Source organism: Protopterus annectens, chromosome 3.part1 (assembly GCF_019279795.1).
Source record: "Protopterus annectens isolate FY-2018-M chromosome 3.part1, PAN1.0, whole genome shotgun sequence".
In the NCBI taxonomy this organism is placed as follows: domain Eukaryota; kingdom Metazoa; phylum Chordata; order Ceratodontiformes; family Protopteridae; genus Protopterus; species Protopterus annectens.
Window position 1 is genome coordinate 1,126,045,388 of NC_056732.1, and position 24,566 is coordinate 1,126,069,953.

The window sequence follows — 24,566 nt, forward strand, 5'->3', positions numbered from 1 at the left end:
ATTCATTGAAAAAAAGGATAGATTTTTGGAGGCTTGTGACTGTAATGAGTTATTTGTGAGGCAGTTGGAAAGGGGGAGTGCTGTATAAGTATGGTTAGAATGCTGTTGGCAAGGGCCTGGGTTAGGGTATTGAGATTTAATTTGAACTTGTTAACTGGGTAACAAATGACCAATTTTAGTCTCAGCCCATGGACTTATCATGTGTTGCAGACATCACCTCCCCTTATCATATCACACAGAGAACACACCACTACAAAATGAAAATGTAGTCTGGAACTTGGAAAGCTGGGTTGATAATTCCCTTTTCCTTTCACCATTATGTGCAATGATTGTCATGAAATCTTTTCATTTAGCACAGTTAATTGCAAAATAAATATCTTTGCAGTCTAATAAGGTAATCACTCCCTTATATTCAGTAACGGTCAGACAAATTATTGAGTACAGTACACACTTCAGGATGTATCTCACTGAATAAATCAAACAATTAAAAAAAAATTCCTAAACAAAAAAAATCACAGTTCTAAAGTTCCTGAACTATCAAGAGAGGCTGAAATCACTATCCCCTTATTTGGTGTTTTACAGGCTCTTTAGCAGAGATCTCTGTCTTGCTTATAATATCATTAGAGACCCAACTGTTCTGCACCTCCTGTATATGTGCGATTCTAATGGCTCCAGCAGTACTAGAACCAAGGACTAAAATCTTCACCAACAGATAGTAAAACATGGTGGAGGGTCAGCACCTACCAAGCCTCTGGAATAGACTCCTTTCACTTGTTAAGTGGTGCAGTTTATCTTGCTTTAAATATAACCTGATGACTGGATCAGTATTCACAAATTTTCTCAGAGATGGACTCGTATGGCCCTCCTGGAGGAAGGAGGTGTGGCTAGAGGGAGGTGGTCCAGGTGTTACACACTTTGATTTGTTTGTCCAAGTGTTCATAGCAACGTTTGCATGCTAGGTTAGATTTTATGCCCTAAAGGCACAAATAATAACTAACAATATTAGAGGTATACCTTACCTGTCCATTTCTTGCTACGACTGACCCTCATTGCATCAAGAAAAGACACAAGATAATCTGTGCAATATTATCCCTGAATACTCTACAGATTGCAACCATTTCTGTCATTCCTAGTTTCTTCATCTCATTGTACAGCCATCCAGCCCAGATAACAGAAAAAAATGGTCTAAATGGGTAGAGAAGTGAATTCTCACATTCACAAAGTTACTGCAGCCTATAGAGGAAGACAGCAGAACAATGTCCACTTTGACTCAGTTAGAGCTATGTTTCAACGTCTACAGACAGACTTTTGAAAACTCTTTCAAGTATAAAATTCAGTCTATAAATCTTCATGAAGGCAGCTAACCTTTTCCATACTAAAGCCTTTGCTACATGCTATGACTATACCGTGTGGCATAAAGGTTGCACAAGACAAAACCAGAAATACTCGTCTAGCATCTCAGTAAACCCTTAAGTAATTGAAACACTGCAAACTGAAACACAGTAGTGATCCTAATCCATAAACAGCATTGAGAGCATTGATGGAGCATGCTGCAGTATTCTGCTTTATCTGAAAAGTACCTCTCTTTTCCTGGCGATCTGATGCCTGTTCTTTTAGGATAAGTAACGGTACCTTGTCCATGTGAGGGCTAGCTACTTGGTGATGTAAACATCATCACCAGGTAATTGGATCACATTGACTAATACTGATGTGACACCCCGATGATGATGACAATGAATGGTACCTTGCCCACTTTGTGAAACTTGCTTGCAAGTAGATCTGAATGTTGCCCAGCTCTTAACTCTATCAGTAAGCACAAGTCTTTGGATTGCCGGATAAGGATTAGCTTCTGGTATTATCTTCCTAAAGAATACTTGAAATATCTGGCATTTCATGTAGCTCACTTGCCTGGGGCTTTGGCTACATTTTCTCATAGCTTCTTAAAGCATTTGCTTATAAAGAAGAAAACCTGATTAGGCCAGCTTGCTGTAATTACAACAGTCTTCATTTCTTAGCACAGGATATGTACTAATGGGCTTTTACTGTTACCTTTTAAGAAAATGTTGCTAAAAACCCATTATATTTCTTAAGATGACAAATGAAGAAGATTTTGCTCATCAGTTTGGTCGTACATTAAATTCCTTTAAACAAGTTGTTATCTTATTGTGTAAGTAATTTTATATTGCATGACTGCACTTCTAAACATTTGGCTGTCAGGTGATTTCCTCCCTCCCCCATACTGGTTTATTATATACACTGTACCAAATCACTGTAGGAGTATAGTTAAATACGTAACGTTATTTTACTACAGGATAGCTATAGCTCAAACAAATTCTGTTCTGAGTAGGAGTACATTTTTAACTCTTCTATTTTAGCTAGTTAAGCTTGGAATTAAGCAACTTAAAAATGTCTTTGGACCAGTGTACTTAACCAGTTATTGAATGTGAATAAAATCAATACATCATTTCCTTTTTTGGCTTTATGCTACCTTATACCTTTTCTTATTCTACTTACCTCTTCAAATTAGTCATAAAACAGAATCATTCATAGATGTCTTTTTTAACAAATGTTATTTTACCCATTAACTATTATGTGTTTACGTTGTTTGTTTGCTGCAATAAAAAGAACATAAAAAATTAAGATGTGTTTATCAAGTTGCCACTTCAGGAAGCTATATTTCAAGTAACTGTCCTATACCGAGTATCAGTACTAATTTAAGGAATTATGATGCATAAAATCCTGTCATTTAAAACTAGCAGCATCCCCAAATCCTTCTTTAGCATCATTGCTCAATAAGTGTCTCAGCAACTGTTCTTTGTTGTTAGCAGCATTGTTAGAAAATTATATTTCATATATTTAGGTATTTTTTTTTAAGTGATGAAAACGTCTCCAGTAACAGTTAGGTCATGCAGAAACTGTCATTATGATAACCGGATGGCTTTCAACTCTTATTTCATTTCACATTTTTTAATATCTTGACAATTATAACTAAAATGACACATGTTGACCTCTTGCACTGGATTCTTCTAGGTCTTCAGATGAGCAGATAAATACCATTTTGCACATCCTGACTCAAACAGAGTTTATAGCAGGTTGGCAATAGCCATTCTTGAACTATTTAACTTGTTTTCTGAATCTTTTACTTTGCATTGTTGTACTGGAAATGTGGAAATGTAAAATGTAATTTTTATTACCATAGATTTTGCCAACTGAACTGTTGCAGCATTAAACACTAATTTAACCTTGAAAAGTGTTACCTATTTAATTAAATAGTATTCTTTCCATAAATGTAGGTTAATCTTCATACTGACCTAGAAATGAAAATGCCATACTGGTTCCTCAGCAGAGTAGACAAGAAGTCAATTAAAGTGTACCCCAACAGGAAAAGGTATTCAGACCCCTTGGTAAGTAAACTTTGTATTTCTTTTCTGAATAGTGCAGATTTCTTTTCATTACTGCAGGTGTAAAAGAATGTGACAGTGCTGACATTTAATGATTTCATTCATCCAAATAGGATTATAATTTAGTTAATGACATATGTGACATATTGTCTGAGGAATGACTTCTATGAAATCAAATGACAAAACATGCAAGCAAAACAGTATGGATATTCTGGGGTGTATAAATAGAAAAATAAAAATTATATGCATTCATACCTCTTAACTGTACACATTTTTGCAGCAAGTCCAGATTTTTGCCTCATATTTTTGGTCTGTCCCTCATAAAATTTGTGGTTTTCTGGCAAATCACTGAGGATTGAAGTCACTAAATAATCAAATTCATTTGAGTTAAAGACTTCATATCATTCAAAAAATACATACTAATGCAAAACATGATATTGTAGCAACTTTCTAAGTTTATAAGAGCAATATTTAAAATCTGTCCCTATTTTTGAGCCTTAGTCCTCCAAAATTTTAGGCTTTGTCCAGATTTCTTACACTAAGAGGTTGAGAGGTATGTATACATTCAATGTTATATAGGTTGTATTACATATAAGCAATGAAATATATGTAGGGAGGAATTCAATAAAGCCTATACAGATGGATTTTCCGTGTAGGCATAGTGGCATGGCCCCAACACCAAAACGGCAGCTGTGTAATCCAGTAAACAGAGCAGAGTGGCTTGCAGTAGAGAATGCAAATCATCTCATAAAGAGATGAATTTCATGCAAATGAGGTCAAATGAGGGTGCTGCATCAATTCAGCAAGCAGACAGGTAGTTGTGCAGACTCCGTGTTGGTGACCGAAGTGTACATGGAAAATTACTGTGTACAAGAAAACAAAAATTGAACAGGGACTGTAAAGGCCCTTTTAGAAGGTCAGGGTTTGCATATTAGGGACAGATATGTGAAAAACTATGCCCTGTATGTGCAAAAGATTATGCAAAATAATAAAAAATATATATTTTTAATAGCCATATCACGCGGCACGCAAATGTGTCATTATGCAAAAAAAAATTAAAAACTGTAAAATCCAAAAACAAGACATATGTGAGAATAATGCATTATAGGGCCCTGCAAGCAGTATGTATAATGATATATTTCAATGGTTGCTAAGGAGGCAGGCCCTGGAATAGTGATGTATCCAGACTGTGTGCAGGGATCAGTATGCAAATGAGCTGGGGTTACCGAATAACAAAAATGTGCTACTGTGTCCACAGATAAAATTGATATAGCCTCTGAACCATGTTGCTGTCCACAGAAGAGGTAGCTGAAATCAAAAGGGGATGTGTCACATTATGTTTAAGTGGATTGCAGCTCAGAGGCACCCGTTTTTGTGCCGCTCAGCTCATCTAAGCAGGGGGTGGTGTCTAATGCTGCTAAGCTTTGTTTAGCTGCAGGGGATGTGTTTTAGCTAATTTAAGCTATGCTGAGCATGCCCGTGCAGGGGAGTATGTCCAGTGTTTACACCAGCACTGCTGGTGTGCATGTAGTGCCACATTGCTTAGCAGTGAAGGCATTTAAAAAAAAAAAAAAAAAGGAAATAGCCTGGGAAAGCCAAAAGCCAATCATGTCTAAATTACTGATAAGCCTTGTTCCACTAACACTGGGCCATTCAAACCATCAATGATATACCTGGCAGGTGGAATGTATCATAGTTAGCCAATCACACAGGCTGCATCTGCAGCACACCACTAAAAATGATGTGTACACCCTACAATCTGATTATTCCAACATACTCTGCACAATTGGCGTACTCACTTGGGAGTTTTAACTGACAGAATGTTAGGGGCTCTGTGCCACATGTGATAAGTACTTATTGCTATAGTATATACTACTAGATAGGTAGGGGTCCTAATCTCAGAAAGGGCAACTCGGTGAATGTGTGTACAAATGAATATATTCCCTTATAGCAGTGTGCCTGTGTTGCCTATCTGTGTGCAATAGTTATACATTTTGAGGCCCTATTTACCTCCCCATTGGCCTCCTGTACAGGGCCTGCTGATGTCATCCACCTTAACAGCAATGGCAAACATCCCCAAAACATGTAAGCTCCATAGCACATGTGAAAAGTACTTAATGCTATAGTATATACTACTAGATACATAGGCGTTCTACTCTCAGAAGGGGCAACTCTGTAAATGTGTGTGTGTGTGTGTAAATACATCCCCTTGCAGCAGTATGTCTGTCTCACCTGTGTGTGTGCAATGGTTATACATTTTAAGGCCCTCTGAGTACCTGTTGCCCATAAATAGCCCACAACTACCTAGGCATAAATGCTATCTGCCACCACCTATATTTGTAGGTACACAACACCCAGGTGACACATGTCAAGGGATGGCATGCCTTGTCATAGGGTATGCATGCAGGATTACGCTGTGCGCCCCAATGCCCTGACACACTGCTCTACACAGTCACGCTTAGATAACCATGCACATATAAAGCCTTACCTTGCTGATGTCATATTTCTGCTTTGCTACTGTGCTATCTTGAGCTGCTGTATTGCCTCCAAGTCTCCACAGGATAGCCACTCACACCCCTGCAACAGAAACATACAAAGTTCTGAGAGACGCCTGTCAGTCTGCAACACTTCTGCCAATCTAACATCATGCAAACATGTTAATATGTGCTCATGACACATGCCAGCAGACAGCACATGTCATGGCATAACAGAACCACAGTAAACAATGTCATGTAATGTACTATAGTCATCCTGTGCATCAGACACATATTTGCATGTCCCTGCATTGATGTTGCAGATGGCAGGGATCTGGCACAGGTATCATCACTTGCGCAGGGTGTGGTGTGGGGGTGCCAGAGCCCTAGGCTGTGCCAAACTGTTGACATCATGTGTGGGAGTCAGGAAGTGGTGGTGGTCAGTTGGACCATGGAGGGGTGCTATGTGTGTCTGTTGGTGGCCTGCATGTGACACTGATATATGAGTGTCTGCATATACACAGTCAAGCCATGTGCTAGCCCTACACATGGGTATGTTGGACAGTGGTGGACTGTTCATGGCAGACTGGACAGATCACCATCTCTGGCCAGGAACATGGGTACTGGCTCTGCCAGGAGTGGCACTGGCACCACCATGCCCAGGGTCAGATGCTGATGGTGACTGGTGTCTGCTGGGCCAGTATCCCTCATGAGACCACTCAGGACAACATGCCCATGACCTGCCACATCATGGTGTGGTCAGTAGCTTCCCTTCTGTAGTGTTGGAGGTACTGCCACTATGGAAGTGTGACTGTGCATGGCCACATGGACTCTCAGCAGATGTTGTTGCTGACCTATGGCCATGTGTTCTCTAAATTGTTCAACTGCATCTTTTCTGTTGCATTTATTACTGCTTGTTTATATCCTGTCTAAATTGTAAATGTTACTTACATTTGGTTTAAGCACATGGGCCTTAGGCCCATCCCTTAGGTCTCCCTGCCCCCCCTCCAGTTTCTGACAGATATGGATGGACAGTGTCCTACAGTTTCTCCTGCCAGTCTGGTTGATGTAAGCATCCTGATACAGTGTAGCAACTGCCACATGTACACTGACAACCATCTACTACCACCACCAAGGAACACAATTCTTGAGAGATGGAATTACATTAGGAACCTAGAGTCCATGCTCTCTCCCTCTCAAGCCAGTATATCTGGCAATGAAAAGGTTGTCAACACAATCACTAAACCTCAAACACCACCCACACCTACACAACACACACCCACATAAGCGGAGGTCCTCAACATAAACATAAACATACCCAAACAAAGGAGACTTCCGAGGCAAAAACACATGCAATCTACACAGCCCTACACATCACATACCATGCACAGTCCACACACCTGTGTCTCACAGCCACTAAGGCTTCACCATAAACCAAACACATTAGTCATAAGAGACTCCATTTTGAGACACACAGATGTGCCTCTCACCAGGTTGGATAAGGAGAAAGTCATGGTTAGATGCCTGGCAGGTGCCATAATCTGCCATATTACATATGCAGTGAAGTATCTCAACAACAGGTACTGTTATGGCTCTGTCATAGTCCATGTTGTCATTCACGCCAACATGGACTGTGACTCTGTCATAGTCCATGTTGGCGTGAATGACTTGAGAAGTACCTCCTTGGACTATATGAAGAGAGACACGATTGAGCTCACTGATTATGTGTCCCAGAAAGTTATATCTGTAGCCTTAAGCAGCATTCTGCCATCACCCAGAATGATGCCTCAATACAAATAGGAAATGACTGACTTTAACAATTGGCTTAGTTTTTGGTGCCATTCTGGGGAGATCCAGTACCTGACAGCCTGGGAAGATATGATCAACAGACCACGCTGCTTTGCCAGTGATGGCCTGCATCTGTCTCACCTGGGCTACAAGTTTCTATCAAAGGTTCCTGCCTCCCCCATAGTGCTTTTTTCAGGAAAAGTGATGAGGGTAAGACTACCAACATAAAAATGTCAACAAAACACAAATTAAAGGTCATGCAGCTAAACGGTAGGAGTCTAAACATGAATCTGCACTCATTGCAAGCATTCTTAACCCTGGAAAATGCTGACATCTGTGCAGTCACAAAAACATGGTTCAAAGCTGAGGCAAGCACCCCAGCCTTACCTGGTTACCCATCCTATCATACCTTCAGACCCCAAACTGTGGGCAGGAAAGCCAAAGGAGATGGAGTTTCAATATATATCAAAGACATACACACCTCCAGGCTGGTCAAACAGTATGATGCACAGGAGACACTCCAGGCGCAGTTAACCATTGACAAGACCCCAATTCAAATCATAGCTACATCCTGGCCCCCAAATCTGACTCAAGTTGCCCATTCCTTCTATATGGACTTGTTTGACTCTATTAGGATTCAACCCTTTACCCTGATCCTGGGTGACTTTAACTACCCAAACATAGATTGGAAGATCTACTCATGCCAGAACACAAATATCCAGAGATAAATCGATTTTGTCAATGCAAACACCTTGGAACAGCTAGTGGATATCCCCACAAGAGATGAAAATATCTTTGACTCAGTATTAAACAACATGAGCAACCACTGCAGCATCCATACAGTATCATCCTCCCTGGTAAGATCTGACCATAAAGCGGTCAATTTTGAGTCACCGTCTCCCACAGTACCCATCTGGCTAGGGTCAGACATAAAAACTTCTCCAATGTTGATTACAGCCTCCTCAGGGATAGTATAAACAGCTTCACTGCCCCATCCTCCTCTGCAGGAACTGGCACCAATAACCAAAACTACACCAAAGCACTATAAAGCATATATATATATATATATATATATATATATATATATATATATATATATAGATGCATGGAATCAAGAATACCCAACAGGACTAAATCATCTTCTGCAAGGATAAGTAAACTTGTCTGGTGGACATCTGCAATAAAAAAAAACGCTTTAACAAGAGGAAGTGATTGCTGTTCAAGACCAAAAAGGAGCAGGTGCCCAATTGGAAAGAATGTCTCCTTAGCCTGAACAAGCAAATAAGAGCACTACTGAAATCCTCCAAAGAAAACTTTGAGTCCAAATTGATGACATCTACTACAACAGTCCTAAGTCATTCTTCACATATGTCCACAACCTCAAAGAAGCAACCAGATCTGTTCAGAAGTGATAGCCAAGAACACCACATATACAAATGCAGTAGAGATAAAAACGTGCTGGCTGACAGATTCAGCAGAAACTTCACCCCTCTGCCCCCCATCAGTAGATCAGAACATCCCCAGTACCTGCTCCCTTCCCCTTATATCTAGGGAACAGGTCATCAATGCCCTCTCAAAGGCAAAAAATACAGCCTCCATGAGACCCGAGAGCATCCAAGTCTGCATGCTACATGAACTCAGGCATGAACTTGCAGCACCATTAGGCACTCTATTCAACTAAAGCTTGAGTACCAGCTTTGTCTCAGCTGACTGGAGGACAGCCACTGTCATCCCTTTACACTAAGGTGGAGCATCCATTGATCCAGGAAATTATAAATCCATCAGCCTAACTAGCCTGATTTGCAAGACCATGTAACAAATTATCATGGACCTCATTACCAAGGACATTGGCAACCTCCAAACACTTGATCGCACACAGCTTGTCTTTGTCAAGGGGAGATCATGTCTGTTAAATGTGGTCGACTTCTTTGAGACAGTCACCAAAGCCATGGGTGAGGGGAAGACAGGGCACACCACCTACTTTGACCTGGCCACAGCCTTCAAAACTATTCCCCACTCAGCCATAATAGATAAACTCTCTCAACTAGGCACCGATCTGTATGTTACCAGATGGGTAGCAACCTGGCACACTGATAGAACCCACCTATCAATATAGGGGAAGCCACCTCAAGCAGTAGACCCGTAACAAGCAGCGTCCCCCAGGGTTATGTCTTGGGGCCTTTGTTATATGGGATATACTTTTCTGAGGTGCAGGCCAAAACCAGTGGGCTATGGTTGACTAAGTTTGCAGATGACTGCATGCTGGGTGCTGTCACCAAATCCCCTAGTGATGTGGATATCCTCCAAGAAGGTCTCACTCAGACAAATAACTAGTGCCATAATCATGGCCTCAAGCTGAATATCACAAAATGCATCATCATCCCCTTTGGGGAGAGTGACGTTGCCACAAATTATCACATTAATAAAAACATCCTAAACATGCAGTCGTGAGGGATTTGGACACACAGGTTGATAACAACCTGACTTTTGACCACCATGTTGCTTCCATTGTACGTAAAGCTTTCTACAATGCCAACCTCATAAGCAAGGGTATCTCATCCAGGAACAAGGAAGTCATAACATCCCTGTATTCTTCTCTAATAAGGCCCAATATTGAGTACAGTGCCCCTTTCGGAATTATGAAATGTCGACCATGTGTAGGGGACCCATATATATATATATATATATATATATATATATATATATATATATATATATATGGATTCACTTTATAATCTTGAAATACTGAAATATCGAATTTCAGTATTTCCAGGCTATAAAGCCGAAACACCAATAAAACGAATACCAAAACCACGACCGTTAAAGCACACACACACAGACACAACTACTCCTACCTCCGCACAACACAAGCACACACACACACACACACACACACACACACACACACACACACACACACACACACACACACACACTTACTATAAGCAGAGGGCCTGCACCCCTCAGACCCCCCTACTTATATATACTAAATCCAAGGTTGCACTAAACACCAACACACACAAAACCCACCAATATACATTCCACATCCCCCTCGCACAAACACACATCATAAATATACGAACACCACCACTTTCAACACTGACACACTCTCACCTACATACCCTAACCCACACCTAACACTCCCTGACACACTCACAAACACACAAACCCTCCCCAAAACCTTTTAAAAAAAAGTGAGTACCACGAGTCCAAGATTTCCGGGTTTGATATTCTGCAGTTTCGCGCATTTGCAGATTTGACACTTTGGTCTTGAGATACTGAAATTCAACATTTCAGTATTTCTAGATTCCAAGGTGTTTCCATACATATATATATATATATATATATATATATATATATATATATATATATATATTTATAGAGAGAGAGAGAGAGGGTGTATTTTATTATAAATAATCCTTTACCACCCTCTAGTGGACTTAATATGAAATTAAAACAATGAAAATGAGTTAAATAAAACCAATTCTTTATAAATACCCCATTATAATCTAGCTGCTCTAAGTTTCAATAGAGGGGCTAGGGAAACATCTTCATTTAACCCAGGTGGTCTATTAACCGCTAAAATAATTTGCCAATATAATTTTCTATATTCTATTTTGGTTTCCCACATACAACCACTTATATCTTTAGGTATTTATTCTAATACAAAAAATTGAAATGTAGCCAAATTCCATTCCAGACTGTGTTTAAACAAGGCATTATTTTGATTTTTGTTATGAATGGCATTAGTGTGCTTGTAGATCATTTTCTTTAGCTTTCTCTCTGTTTTCTCCATGGAAAATGATTTGCAAGCACCACAAATTACAATGTAAACCACCCCACTACTATCACAAGTGATGTTTGTTTTGGTTGTTAAATACCTGTCCCTAGATTCAAGGAATATGCTTTCTACATTACTAATGTAAGGGCAGTGCAGGCACATGCCGCACTTAAACGTACCATTCCTTATTCTACCTTGAATATTCCTAACAGTATTATTATGCTCCAATAAATCTGTAATGCTCTTGCCCTTTTTAAATATACACTTTAATGGTTTATTAAAAATCAAATTAAGTTCTGATAATTCAGCAAACTTTACCCATTCTTTTTTCATTATATTCCTAATAGTACCGAAATCCCCACTAAAATCAGTTCAAAAGCAAATTCATGAACTATATATTTGTCTAAGTCATTAACAGGTGAAACCTGTTTAACCACTGAGGTCACATTATCGTCTCCTAAAACTGGGGCAAATTTATACTTCCTAACCTTCGAATTTTCCTGGCAACCTCAGAGATTAAATCTGTAGGATAGCCCCTATCTACAAGCATATTTGTCAGGAGTTCACTTTCCTTCACAAATTCCCTATCTTCTCAGGTCATCCTGCTAATCCTTATAAATTGCCCTTTGATTATACTCCTCTTTTGACGTAGGGATGGGCACTAGTGTAGTGACAGTACGAATTAGAGTACGTCTTTTTCCTGTAAACTTTTGATCCATACCTACCTCTATCTTTACAAATAGTAACGTTTAAATAGTTCACTTTGCTATGTCCAATATCATACGTGAATCACAAAATCTCTGCAGAATTAGTAATGTATTGAAAAAATTTCCATGCATTTCTCTAACGTATCAGTCCAAAAGATACAAATGTCATCTAAAAACATTTATAAAACATATAACAATCCTTATATTGCCTGTTAATAACATATTTATCCCCCCATATGGATAAAATTAAATTAGCGTAAGTTGGTGTGCGTCTTGCTCCCATAACTACACCACTGACTTGCTGAAAAAATTCACCTTGAAAATAAAGAAAATTGTTCTTTAAAAGTTGTAAACATACATAAATATCATTCTCTTTTAAAACCTCATCCTGCCTTAGAACTTCTTCAAACCATATAAGCCCTTGTTCATGGGGTATAGATCAAGTCAACTATATCAATCGTAATTAACATAACATTGTCTTTAAACAAATCTTGCTTAACATTCCTAAGGAAATCCCATGAATCCTTTAAAAATGTAGTCCCTTTCATGGCTAGCCTCTAATAAATTAGAGCAGCTAGATTATAATAGGGTGATATTTATAAAAAAATTGTTTAATTTGATTTTCATTGTTTTAATTTCATATTAAGTCCATTAGAGGGTGGTAAAGGATTACTTATAATAAAATACTACCTATATACTTATTTAATATGTTATTGAACTTGGTTTTGAATGTATTTTTTAGGAAATATCAAAAGAAGTACAACGATCGGGTTTCAAAACGTACACTTTCATTTTAGTATTTAACCCATGCTTCCCATTTACAGTGTTTTTAATTGTATTATTCTGGTTGGCTGATTATTTATTAGGTAAAGAATTTTATTGGAGCATTATAATTGATGGTTGTGATAAAAAGTGTTTAGATTATTGCAATTTCATATATGAAGTAGTCTGTATCTGGACGAAAAATGTGTTGATGCGTTAAGGTGTTTAATGTATGTTGCGTATTGTATGTTTTTATTTGGTACAATATTAGAGCCTCTTAAACCGAAGCTGGTATTGTCCTTCCATCAGTGCATTTTTTGTGGTTATTTGTTTTACTTTGGCACTGAATCTCGGTTCTGGTGGTTTCCAGAAATTATTAACCCATTTGAGAAGCTACCACAGCCATTTATTTACCTGTCATTCCTGTGGGGTCGACATCTGTTAACAATGCATAAATGTTTTTATAAATATTTAGTAGTACTTGTCCCTGGATTTGAATCCTTGTCTATGCATGACAAAATGTACAACACACCTAGCATTTATTAAACTCAGCTACTGAGCCACTACTGAATATTGATTGACTGATATGTGACTAGAGCTCACCTGGTAACAAAATATGACCTGGTAATAGAGGTAGAGTGTTATACAAGACTGCAGTGACACTTGAACACACATGCATAAGATTCATGCATGACAGAGATGGTAGGTGAACTGTGCATTAATACATGGAATGCAGGTGTAGGCAATTAACCCCTAGTGGGTGGGGATATGTGTGATGTGTGCAGACCATATCAGAGTGCTGGGTTAGCTATATACAGTTGCAGATGGTATATTTGCAGTCTACAGCTATTATAGTTTCATACTTGCCTGCAGCATCATACCTAAGAGCAGGAATGCATATAGCTAAAATTAAATAGTTAAAACAAGACAATCCTGAGATATGCAATATACCTTGGGCGTTCCTATGATTTGTTGAGATCTTAGTGCAGAACAAATATTATAATGCAGTTTATCTTGTAGAACAGCTCCACATCTACAGTTTAGCAAAATATTCTCTATTAGTGGTATTGTTCCTGTTTGTAATTCATAGCAGATGTAATACTCGATTTCATGATCAACAGCCCAAAATACACACATATTGCACAACACAACTTTATTAGGGGTGACTTCATGCAGTGATTGGTATATGTCTACAGTCTTTATTGATGAACTGTTCATGTAATGCAGGAGTTGCAGTACTGCTGTAATTGCACAATGAATGCAGTAGAAACTTTCTTTCCTTAACATTAGTAATGCAGTAGAAATTTTATTTCCTTAACATTATTACTGCAGTAGTAAATTTATTTCCTTAACATTATCAGGTTTCATGTTTTCATCCTTATTGAACTGTACCTGGCATTACTCACTTATATCGGTCCAGGTTATTGCAGTATAATCAAAACTGAATATACCTACTGGCAATTACTAAATTACTCTTTCTTGTTTATATGACTATAGATTGCAAGATACATCTGTACTGACCACACTTATGGTGCAACCTGGCGCCCTGTATAGGCCTCCATGTTGTGAGCTCACTCCTCTGCAGCTGTGGGAAAAGAAACACACCATTGTGCATACCTGTCTATCATATATTCAGAGTAGAATTTGGTAAAACAATGATACAAATCTTTACAAACTGGTGGGACATTCCTGTCTCTAGGATCTTGGACCCAGATGGCCAAGAGATCCACCTTACGATGCTTCAGGTCATCATAATGATGATGCACCTGCTTCCCTTTGTGGGGGATACCAGTTGAACTGGTGAGATCATGTGCCAGCTGGTCCCAAGCCTCCAGTTTGTATTCTCACCCCTGGTAATAGGCCTGCAGCAGTTGGATGTCATGGTATTTTACAAGGAGTCCAACCATGTCCCTGGACTCCAGAATGCCGCACCACTGCACCTGGAAGCGTGCATCCTCTCCGTCTGCCATAGTATTTGTCAAGATCAAACTCCAACAGATTATGGCTATATTCCTGCCTGTTGCACTTAAATAAGGCTGTTTTTCCACCCTTTGCTGCCATTGGGCCATTTTAAAAAATGCAGCGCTTCGCTTAGCACCATGCAAACCCACTGAGCTCAGCTGAGCAGCGCTTAAACTGGCAATGCTTAGCAATGCTTAGCAGTGTGCAAACCAGCTTAGCTGAGATGACCAATGCTTAAACTGGCATTGCTTAGCGGTATTTTGCACCGCTAAGCAATGCACAAACCAGCTAAATACTGCTAAACTGCTCCTTCTTTAAGCAGTGCTTGGTTAGGTGTAGCTGTGCTTAGTGGAGCTTAGCTAAGTGCAGCAAAGAAGGATTTAATAATACATTTCATAATTGTGTAATTGCAAAATACATTTTTAAATAACATGTCTGTGCATACATACATTATTTCAACAAGGGTTTACACATACTTGTCATAATTGTGTATTTGCGACACAAATGCTTCATACCTTGTCTGTGTATTCATACAAAAAGCAATCAAAGCTTAACAGTACTTCTCATAAATGTGTATTTGCAAACTAAATTAAATGACCTGTCTATGTAATCAAACAAAATTTAATCGGAATGTAAAAGATGACTCAATACTGTGTATTTACAAAATAACCTGTGTGTGTATTCAAACCCTGCACCTACTGCACACAAGGCTGTCACTCTAACCATTCAGCTACATGGCCATGTGAACTACTATTGTACTTTTATATATATATCTTTCTATTACATTTAGGCACTGTAGCTCACCACACTAACCCACTCAGCTATGCTTAAACTTGACCTTTCATAAATAATTTAATGTATTCGGTTTCCATTTTTAGGTGTCTGGCACATGTGCATTGCTAAGCACCACAGCACGCTACGCAAATACAAAAAAAATTAAAACAAATTCACTTTTTTATTTATATGCACACATACATTGCTGTCCAGCACTTTGACAGTGCAGTCGGTGTGTTACTCATCTCTAGACACAGTAACACACTCCCTACACTGATACACTAACCATGTTACATGGCTCTTCCTCAGTAACGTGCCTTCATTAATATGTGAGATGCGCTGCCGAGGGTAATCCGCATACACGGCCATGGTACCTTCCGTGTAGGCCTTCCACTGTTCCTACACAGATTTTATTAACACCACAGGGTAGCTTATATATTTATTTCTGAAAGTAAAGGGAAAAACAAGCTTACTTCTGAAAAATGACAACCATAAGCAATATCCATGAGTACAAGAATTCAATATCCTTTGACATTATAAAGAAAATAAGACATCATTTATGGTATAAAAATCCATCTAAAACCCCTTTTTCCCATTTTTTGTGGATGGGTCCAGGGTATCATCTCAACACTGACAATCCTCTAGAGCCAAGGTTTACACCACTGGGTGGCTAACCCTGCCACGGGTAATCTTCTATACCACACACTTTCATGTGCACTTGCACCTATGGCCAATTAGTGTGTCCAATCCACCTAATGCATGTCTTTGGAAAGCAGGAGGAAACTAGAGCACCAAGAGGAAACCCATGCAAACAGAGGGAGGACATGCAGACTCACACAGAAGGTACCCTAGCCAAAAATCAAACTGGGGAACCTCTTGCTGTGAGGTGACAGTGCTATTCACTGCACTACGCTGCCACCCAAAATATGTGGTCAAAAAATGATCTGAAAAAAAAATGGGACCTGAACCAATGTGTTTCCTGATTCTTCCATCCATCCATCCATCCATCCATCCATCCATCCACAACCCCTTTTTCCCATTTCTGCACATGGGGTTATGGTGCCACTTCAACAGTGACAATCATCTACAGCTTATACAGCCAAAATTATCAATATCTTCATGAAAAGATCAGAAGCATTATATACCTATTGCATTCATTATATTTTCCTTTCTGGCTGTTAAAAAATCTTTTCTGTTATAAAGATGCAGGAAAATGTCCTTTTGCTATCCTATACTTTTTGTAATAGACTCCAATAATGTCTAGTATAAAAGATTTTGCAGTGTTAATCCACTAAATAGTTAGCATTAAGTTACATAAACATTTGTGATTCATTAGTGACCAGTGTCATCTCTGAAGCAACCACTTGATTTAGTTAAAATTAATTCTAAGTGAATACATTAGTACAAAACATGACACATTTACATGAGGATATTTTATGAATAGAATAAGATCAAACCTTTAACAACCACCTTACAAAAGAAGACAGCATTATCAAACACTCCCCTCACTCTTTTTCTCTCTCTCTCTCTCTGTGTGTTTCTGTCTCTCTCTTTCACTCTCTGCCTCTCTGTTTCTGTGCTTCTCTCTTTTGCTTACCTGTTTTCTTTACTACAGGTGTACCCATGAACTTGGAACAGAATGGATGAAATTAATATTATTTTCTACTAACATATGAAAAAAACTGCTAAAACTCAAGCAAGACCTTTTTTTCTGAAATGCTAAATGAAAGCACATTTATTTGTTGATGAAGACTAATATAGTAAGTGACAAGGGGACAGCAGATGCCTCAGATGCATGATGAAATCAAAACATTTTGGCCTGGCCTCATCGGCAAAGAGCCTATAGCCCTAATTATGATGCAGGTGACAGCAGTCATGTGATGGACCAAGCATCTATGCTGCTAGATGAGAAATTTAGAATCCATGAGCAAAAGATAGATCTCCTAATTTTGGAGGAGTGAGGTTTGCTGCTGTAGGTGTATCCAGTAGTTTAGCTGATCCTGCATATGGAAAGCATACTGCAGTGTATCTTTGATGTCAAATAGCACTGACAGGGTTAATGACTGTGTAGATTTGACATGCAATGGCAGACTAGAAATTAAGGGCATTTAGGGAAAGAAGTGCCTGTAAGGAGGATGACCACTTGTAATAACGTTTGTGCTCTTTATAGGAGTTTGCTTTAGTTATAGTTTCAAAGATAACCAAAGAAATGCCAATAACAGCATGGGACTACTGCTGAAAAGACTTTTTTTTATTACTAGCTAATAGGTTCATAGGATGATACTAGGCTATTAGCCTGGTGGCCCTTATAAGCATAGCCAAGAATTTTGCCCATATTTCCTCAAAGTCAGCACCTGTTTCCCCTGTCCAGCAGGGACACAGGTGGGATCCCAGGGGTATATTTTCTGTTTCCCATCCTGTCATCCAGGTTCCTCTTAAAGAGGGCTAGAGAGGCACTCTGCTTAGCATGGAGAGGGAGTCTGTCCCACAGATGGAGAGTCTTTGGGACACAAATCCCGCCAACAATTACTATTAATATCACAGACCAGGTTAAGGCTTTGCATGTGGGTTACATGGGTGGAGTTTGTCTTACAGATCTGCAGCAACTCCATCAAGGCTGGGTCTGAAATGGCCTTGTATGCCAGATACAGGTCACCTCTGAGCAGTGTGTATGAGACTGAGTAGAGGGACAGGGCTTTTAGCCTATCTGTATAGGATAGGTGTTTGAGACCCTGGATTTTCTTGGTCAGGAACCTCTGTGGTCTCTCCAACTGCTGCATGTGCTTGGCAAGGTACATGCCAAAGGGAGTATTGTACTCGATAATGAGTCTGATAAAGGAAGAGTACAGGGATGTTATGACCTCCTTGTTCCTGAATGAAATACCCTTATTTATGAGGTGGGCCATGTAGAAAGCCTTCCATACAATGGAGGCAATGTGGTAGGCAAAAGTCAGGTTGCTATCAACCTGGGTGCCCCAAGTCCCTCACAACTGATTGCATGCTTATTACATTGTTATTAATGTGATAATTAGTGGGGATGACATTTTCTGCAAAGGGGATAATGATGCATTTCTTGGCATTCAGTTTGAGGCCATGCTTCTGGCACCAGTCATTAGTTTGGGTAAGGCCTTCTTGGAGGACGTTCACATCACTAATCAGCAAACAAAAGGCAACATATGAGAATCACAATGCATCAATTAAAGCAGTTTGCAATGGAGACTTATATTTCATGCATTGTGCACCCTACAATGAAGTTTGCAGTTGTATGCTGCATACTAGAGTACTACATAGATCAGTACTGTATATTAGAGTACTACATAGATCAGTACTGTATATTAGAGTACTACATAGATCAGTACTGTATATTAGAGAACTACATAGATCAGCACAGTATACTAGAGTACTACATAGATCAGTCCTGTATACTAGAGTACTACATAGATCAGTCCTGTATACTAGAGTACTACATAGATCAGCACTGCATACTAGAGTACTACATAGATCAGTACTGCATACTAGAGTACTACATAGATCAGCACTGTATACTAGAGTGCTACATAGATCAGCACTATAGATAGTACAAAGTGAAAGGTGCTGTTGCCTGGGTGCATGCTTTTAGAAGGGTCAATCAGCACCTCACAAGAGCTGCCAATCAGATGTAGCTGTATTAACGACATATATTTAAGCAGCCATGGCTAATATTGTGACTACTTAAATGAATGTGTTTGAAGTATGAGCAAGTGCTTGTAACTGAAGCAAAATAGTAGTTTCAGAATATGCTTTCTTTTTGGTCCTCAACTTTGGGTTGTAGGACAATGCCAGTGTGCCCAGGCACCAAGTGACATAACTACAGCTCTGACAAATGGTATACACTGGCAGATATACAACATACAGTTTACCTGATGGGAGAATCTGATTTTTTCCTAGCAGATGACTATATTTTTTCAGTGTCCATTGAATATTTTCGTCTATTGACTTTATATTAATTGACTGAGTCATCAGTTTTATGAAAAGGAATCTCGTTTCTCCTGTAGATTTTACAAAGGACTTAGTGATCCTTTTAATGACTTCCAGAATGATTCCTTTTATGATTATCCTGTATGATTCCCATCATAACCTTTGATTTCCATTCACCTTTCAAAATATCTCTCCAAACAGTTTATAGTTTACCTGTTTTTATATAAGTACTTCCTATGAATACGATTTCTAAACTGCATGTAAAATGTTAGTATAACATGCATAAGCAAGAGAATCTAGGTTTAGCAAATATTATATATAACTAGTCACCATGGTGATATACTCTGCCTGCATAGTTGTGAAATGCATCTGCAAAGTCACTACTACAAGTATTGCAGACATGTAAGAACATTGTTCTTGAGCAGTTGTGTTACTGCCAGACATTTCCCAAGCATGCTCATGCAATAAGTTTCACTTCAGATTGTAGTTGCAACCTACTTTTTTAATAATAATATCATAATCTCCAATGGTTCAATAGCCATGTGCTGCTTTTAATAAATCAACAGCAAATGGTCACATTCTATAAAAATGTCATGCAGCCTAAAGACTTCTGCAGTGCCCTTCTTTACAGCTGAATGTTATAATGTAACATCCTGTGTTTTTATTATCAATAGCTATTTCACACATATAGCAAACAAAAGCAAAACAGCAGAAAACTGTAACATGACCTGTAGAGTTTCACATCCTGTATTCACATTTGTTGCACATGATACACATCATGATTCCTTAAAGCTCTTATTTACATCATAGAAATGCTTGTGATGTCATCACAGTACTCAAGAAATGAAGCTTCCTTTTACAGCATGAAGCACAGCTTATAACACTATATATGGCTATTTTATACAATTAACACACTGCTGCTTAATTAACCTATCTGCTTTTAAAAGGTCAGTTCAGCAACTGTACTGTATATGCCACTAATCTGACACTCCTAGGTCTTAATTTGAAGAGAGTCTTAAAATTAAAACTACCTGGTGTTAAGCTCACTGCTTCCATTGCTCCAATAATGTTGTCACTGACGGCCTATAATTCTCCCCTACTGAACAGAAGAGTCCTCAATGTCAAGATTAGTGCTGCTACAACAGGTAATGTATGCGAACAAATCAGTTAAAAAGGCGTTGGTGTGAGTTAGTGATTAATATTATAGGATGGTGGTAAAAAAAAAGTAATCAATGCGGTTTATGCACCTTACTTCTTATTACTAGTTGACTACACTATCCTGCCTTGGAACCTTCAAGAAACATTCACTTAGTCTGATATTTCTTGTAAAATAAGATTTATAAGACAGCAACTACAGTAATTATGTGTAGTGCTGTAAATAAGAACTCAGCAGCCATAAAACATGTGGGAAGAAAAGAAGCAAACAATAATGCCAGACAGAGTAGACATTACAGGGAAATAATGGACTGCTCATGGGTGTTCTGGGGATGATACCACAGTTGCAGTGCCTCCCACCTCCGGAACGACTGTGTCCACATTGGGGGGTATTGCACTTAGATAGTGGGATGACTGTTAAATGATTTTGTATTTGCTTTTTTATTAGTATCTACATTGATGTAAAATGGTTTCTCTACATAATATTTTCAAGTTGCTGTAGAATATGCCATTATTGTTGGAGGAAGTAATCTATATTTAAAATATAAGTTGTGTAAGTATCTAATGTACACACACAAACAAACAGACAAGAACACAAACACAATCCGGATTTACTAATCTGCCATGCAGGACTGAACTAGTTCTGCATGTAAGCATCAGTTTAAGAGGAGGACGGCAGTGCACCATGCATAATAATGAAGGTGTGCTGCCTGAACTCCAAATCCTTCACTGAGTGTGGACGAGTGCAGGGGGTGTGTCTGAGAGCAGAGCTCTCAGAATAAACATGCCCCTGCTAAGTAGAACAGAAGAAAGTGTAAAATAGGTGTCCGCATATCTCCACCAACAGTCCCCATGTGTGCAACAGCAACAGTACATTGAAATAAAATGAAGAAACCCTTGTATTAATTTTTTTTAAAACCCCGAGTACAGCTAACCGTAGGTGCGTGGGTTTGCCCTGGCTTAGCTATGGTTAAAGCAGCTGAAAAGGCTGAAAAGTATAACAAGGAATATATATGGAAATGAAGCAGCACAGCAATAGTGGAGTGGTTAAAGCAGCTGCCTAATGAACAGGCAATCCCAGTTCAAGTCCCACTGCAGCACAAATAATTTTCCATGGGAAATCTGTATATGAACATATTTTTACATTGTTTTGCCGTAGAACCTACATGATAACATTTAAATGTGAACTGGAGAACTACATGAAATGCATAGGTGAAGTGTCAGTGTCATAATGAATAAGGCACTAGTAAGCAGGTCTAAGCACAAATAAGCAGTGGTAAGCATGTCTAAGTGTGTTTGCACTGGGGTAAGCATTGCCCACACAGATTAAGCAAAGTAGAAGCTAACTGAGTGTAAGAAAATGTAACTGGAGGTTAACAGTGCTTACCATCGCACAAACTCATGCAACCCACATACAGCCACTTTAAAGTACCTTAATCACTCTGGATCCAATGGCCCATGTTCTGCCTAGGAACAAAATAAACTGCCTATGCAAGGCTCAAACTCAGGACCCTATACACTATCGTCACAGTAGTTAACCACTAAGCCATCATAGCAACTGATATGCATGAGGTATCTGCAAACTAATTCTCACCACAGGAAATCAAACCAAACATGTGAACCGAATCTATGTAAAGTGGGAAGTGGTATTACCTGCTACATAACATAAATATGTGAAATTGAGTACTGCAGTGAGGCCAGATGTGAGGTGTTACTGCAATAAAGTGTTGAAGTTAACAGGACTGCAGACAGCGTACATACACATGAATAAAGAATACAAGACACATATATAACATGTAATGAGGAAGACATCAATGTCAAAAGGCAAATACCATGCAAATCGAATATTAAGTACTGTTAAGCATTGCACAGCACTGCTACACAGACTACTGGCAGGATACTACCAGTGGGGGAAACAGTGTCAACCTGCAAAGTCAAATCCTAAACAAACGCATGTTCGTCCCTAGCGGGACGACCCCAAACATACTGCTAAAAAGAGTCCTCGGGGTAACATACCATGCCTTACAGGTAAGCAAAGAAGGATATGTATGTTTGCGGACTGAATGTGTGGGAACCCTGAAGATCCATGGGGTGAGACAACTTACATGATGGGTCACGAGAAGGGGAGAGTTGTCAATGTGTAGTGGTGTGGTTAGATTCGGATGGAACCTGTAGGAAGGATGATTGATGTGGAGGAGGGGGGGTGTTGGGAATGATGGGTAAAACATTTTGGGCCGAGGCGTGCTGGGGTTGGAAGGAACCGTTCTAATGGGACCACCCCATGGAAGTAAGCGAGCAAGGAGGGGGGGACAGGAAGATAACTGAGACAACCACTTCACAAAGGCGGTGCCTCCACCGACCCTGGAAATTACCGGCCCATTAGCTTGACAAGCCTTATCTGCAAAGCCATGGAGAGGATCATAATGGACCTCATAAATAAAGACATAGGGAATTTGCAGACTTTGGATCCAACCCAGTTTGGCTTTGTCAAAGGCAGATCATGCCTTTTAAACTTGGTTGACTTTTTCGAAACAGTCACCAAAGCCATTGATGAGGGAAAGGCAGTCCATACAGCCTACCTCGATCTGGCTAAGGCCTTCGATACAATACCCCACTCGGGTATCATTGAAAAACTCATCAGCTTAAATGTCAACCTATACATCACAAGATGGGTTGCAAACTGGCTGAGTGACAGAACCCACAGGGTCAGAGTTGCTGGCGCCATGTCAGACTCAAAGCCTGTCACAAGTGGTGTCCCACAGGGCTCAGTCCTGGGCCCACTCTTGTTTGGCATCTACTTTTCCAAGTACAAGCAAACACAGGAGGGTTATGGCTGACAAAGTTTGCAGATGACTGCAAACTGGGCCATAGTAGAAAACACATCTGACACAGATATCCTTCAGAAGGGTCTCACAGAAACGGATAACTGGTGCCAGAGCCACAGCCTAAAGTTAAATGCCAAAAAATGCATAGTCATACCCTTCGGGAAAAACAAGGTTACCCCTAGCTACCAAATAGGTGGCAATCCACTGAGCACAGAAGAAGTTATCAGGGACCTGGGGACCCAGGTTGATAGTAGTCTGTCATTCGACACCCATGTAGCTAAAGTAGTTAGGAAGACCTTCTACATTGCCCACCTTATCATGAAGGGATTCTCATCTAGATCAAGGGAGGTCATAGTCTCCCTTTACTCATCACTCATCAGACCAATGATTGAGTACAATGCCCCATTCGGAATGTATCTGACCCGACACTTGCAGCAGCTGGAGAGGCCACAAAGTTCCTCACCAAAAGGATAAAGGGTCTCAAAAATCTGTCCTATGCTGCCCGACTGAAAGAACTCCAGCTCTATTCAGTCGCTACCACTTGCTCAGAGGTGACCTTTGCCTAACATACAAGGCCATGTCAAACCCAGATTTGATGAATATGCTTCACCTCAAAAATCTAGATCCATCAGAGCCACAAGGGCGGAGACTTAAACCTTGACACGGCTATTAATAGGACGTGCTGGAGGGATAGATTCATCACCCAAAGACTCCCTATGCTGTGGAACAAAATCCCGGTACATGTGAGGCAGAGCACCTCGCTGGCCTTGTTCAAGAGAAATCTTGACCAATGGATGGGAGATCGCAGATATACCCCAGGGATTACCTCAGTGTCACTGCTCGACAGAGGCACAGCAAAATAATGGGTATAGTTCCCCATACTAAAGGGGTGGCGTAAGCCACAAAACGATGGGCTAGGCTTGTAAATGCCCTCGGGCAGATAGCCTAGTATGAACCTATGAACCTATGAACCTATACCA

At 39.6% G+C, this 24,566-nt stretch overlaps 1 protein-coding gene across 1 annotated transcript in view; it reads left to right on the forward strand.

Annotated features, from left to right (window-relative positions):
* The window catches only part of LOC122797757 (transient receptor potential cation channel subfamily A member 1-like), a 1,751,748-nt gene that overhangs the window by 1,417,828 nt on the left and 309,354 nt on the right, over window positions 1–24,566 (forward strand). Inside the window, exon 26 of the mRNA XM_044066281.1 lies at window positions 3,294–3,404. Coding sequence (XP_043922216.1) covers window positions 3,294–3,404 — 111 coding nt within the window. The remainder of the gene's footprint in view (window positions 1–3,293; window positions 3,405–24,566) is intronic.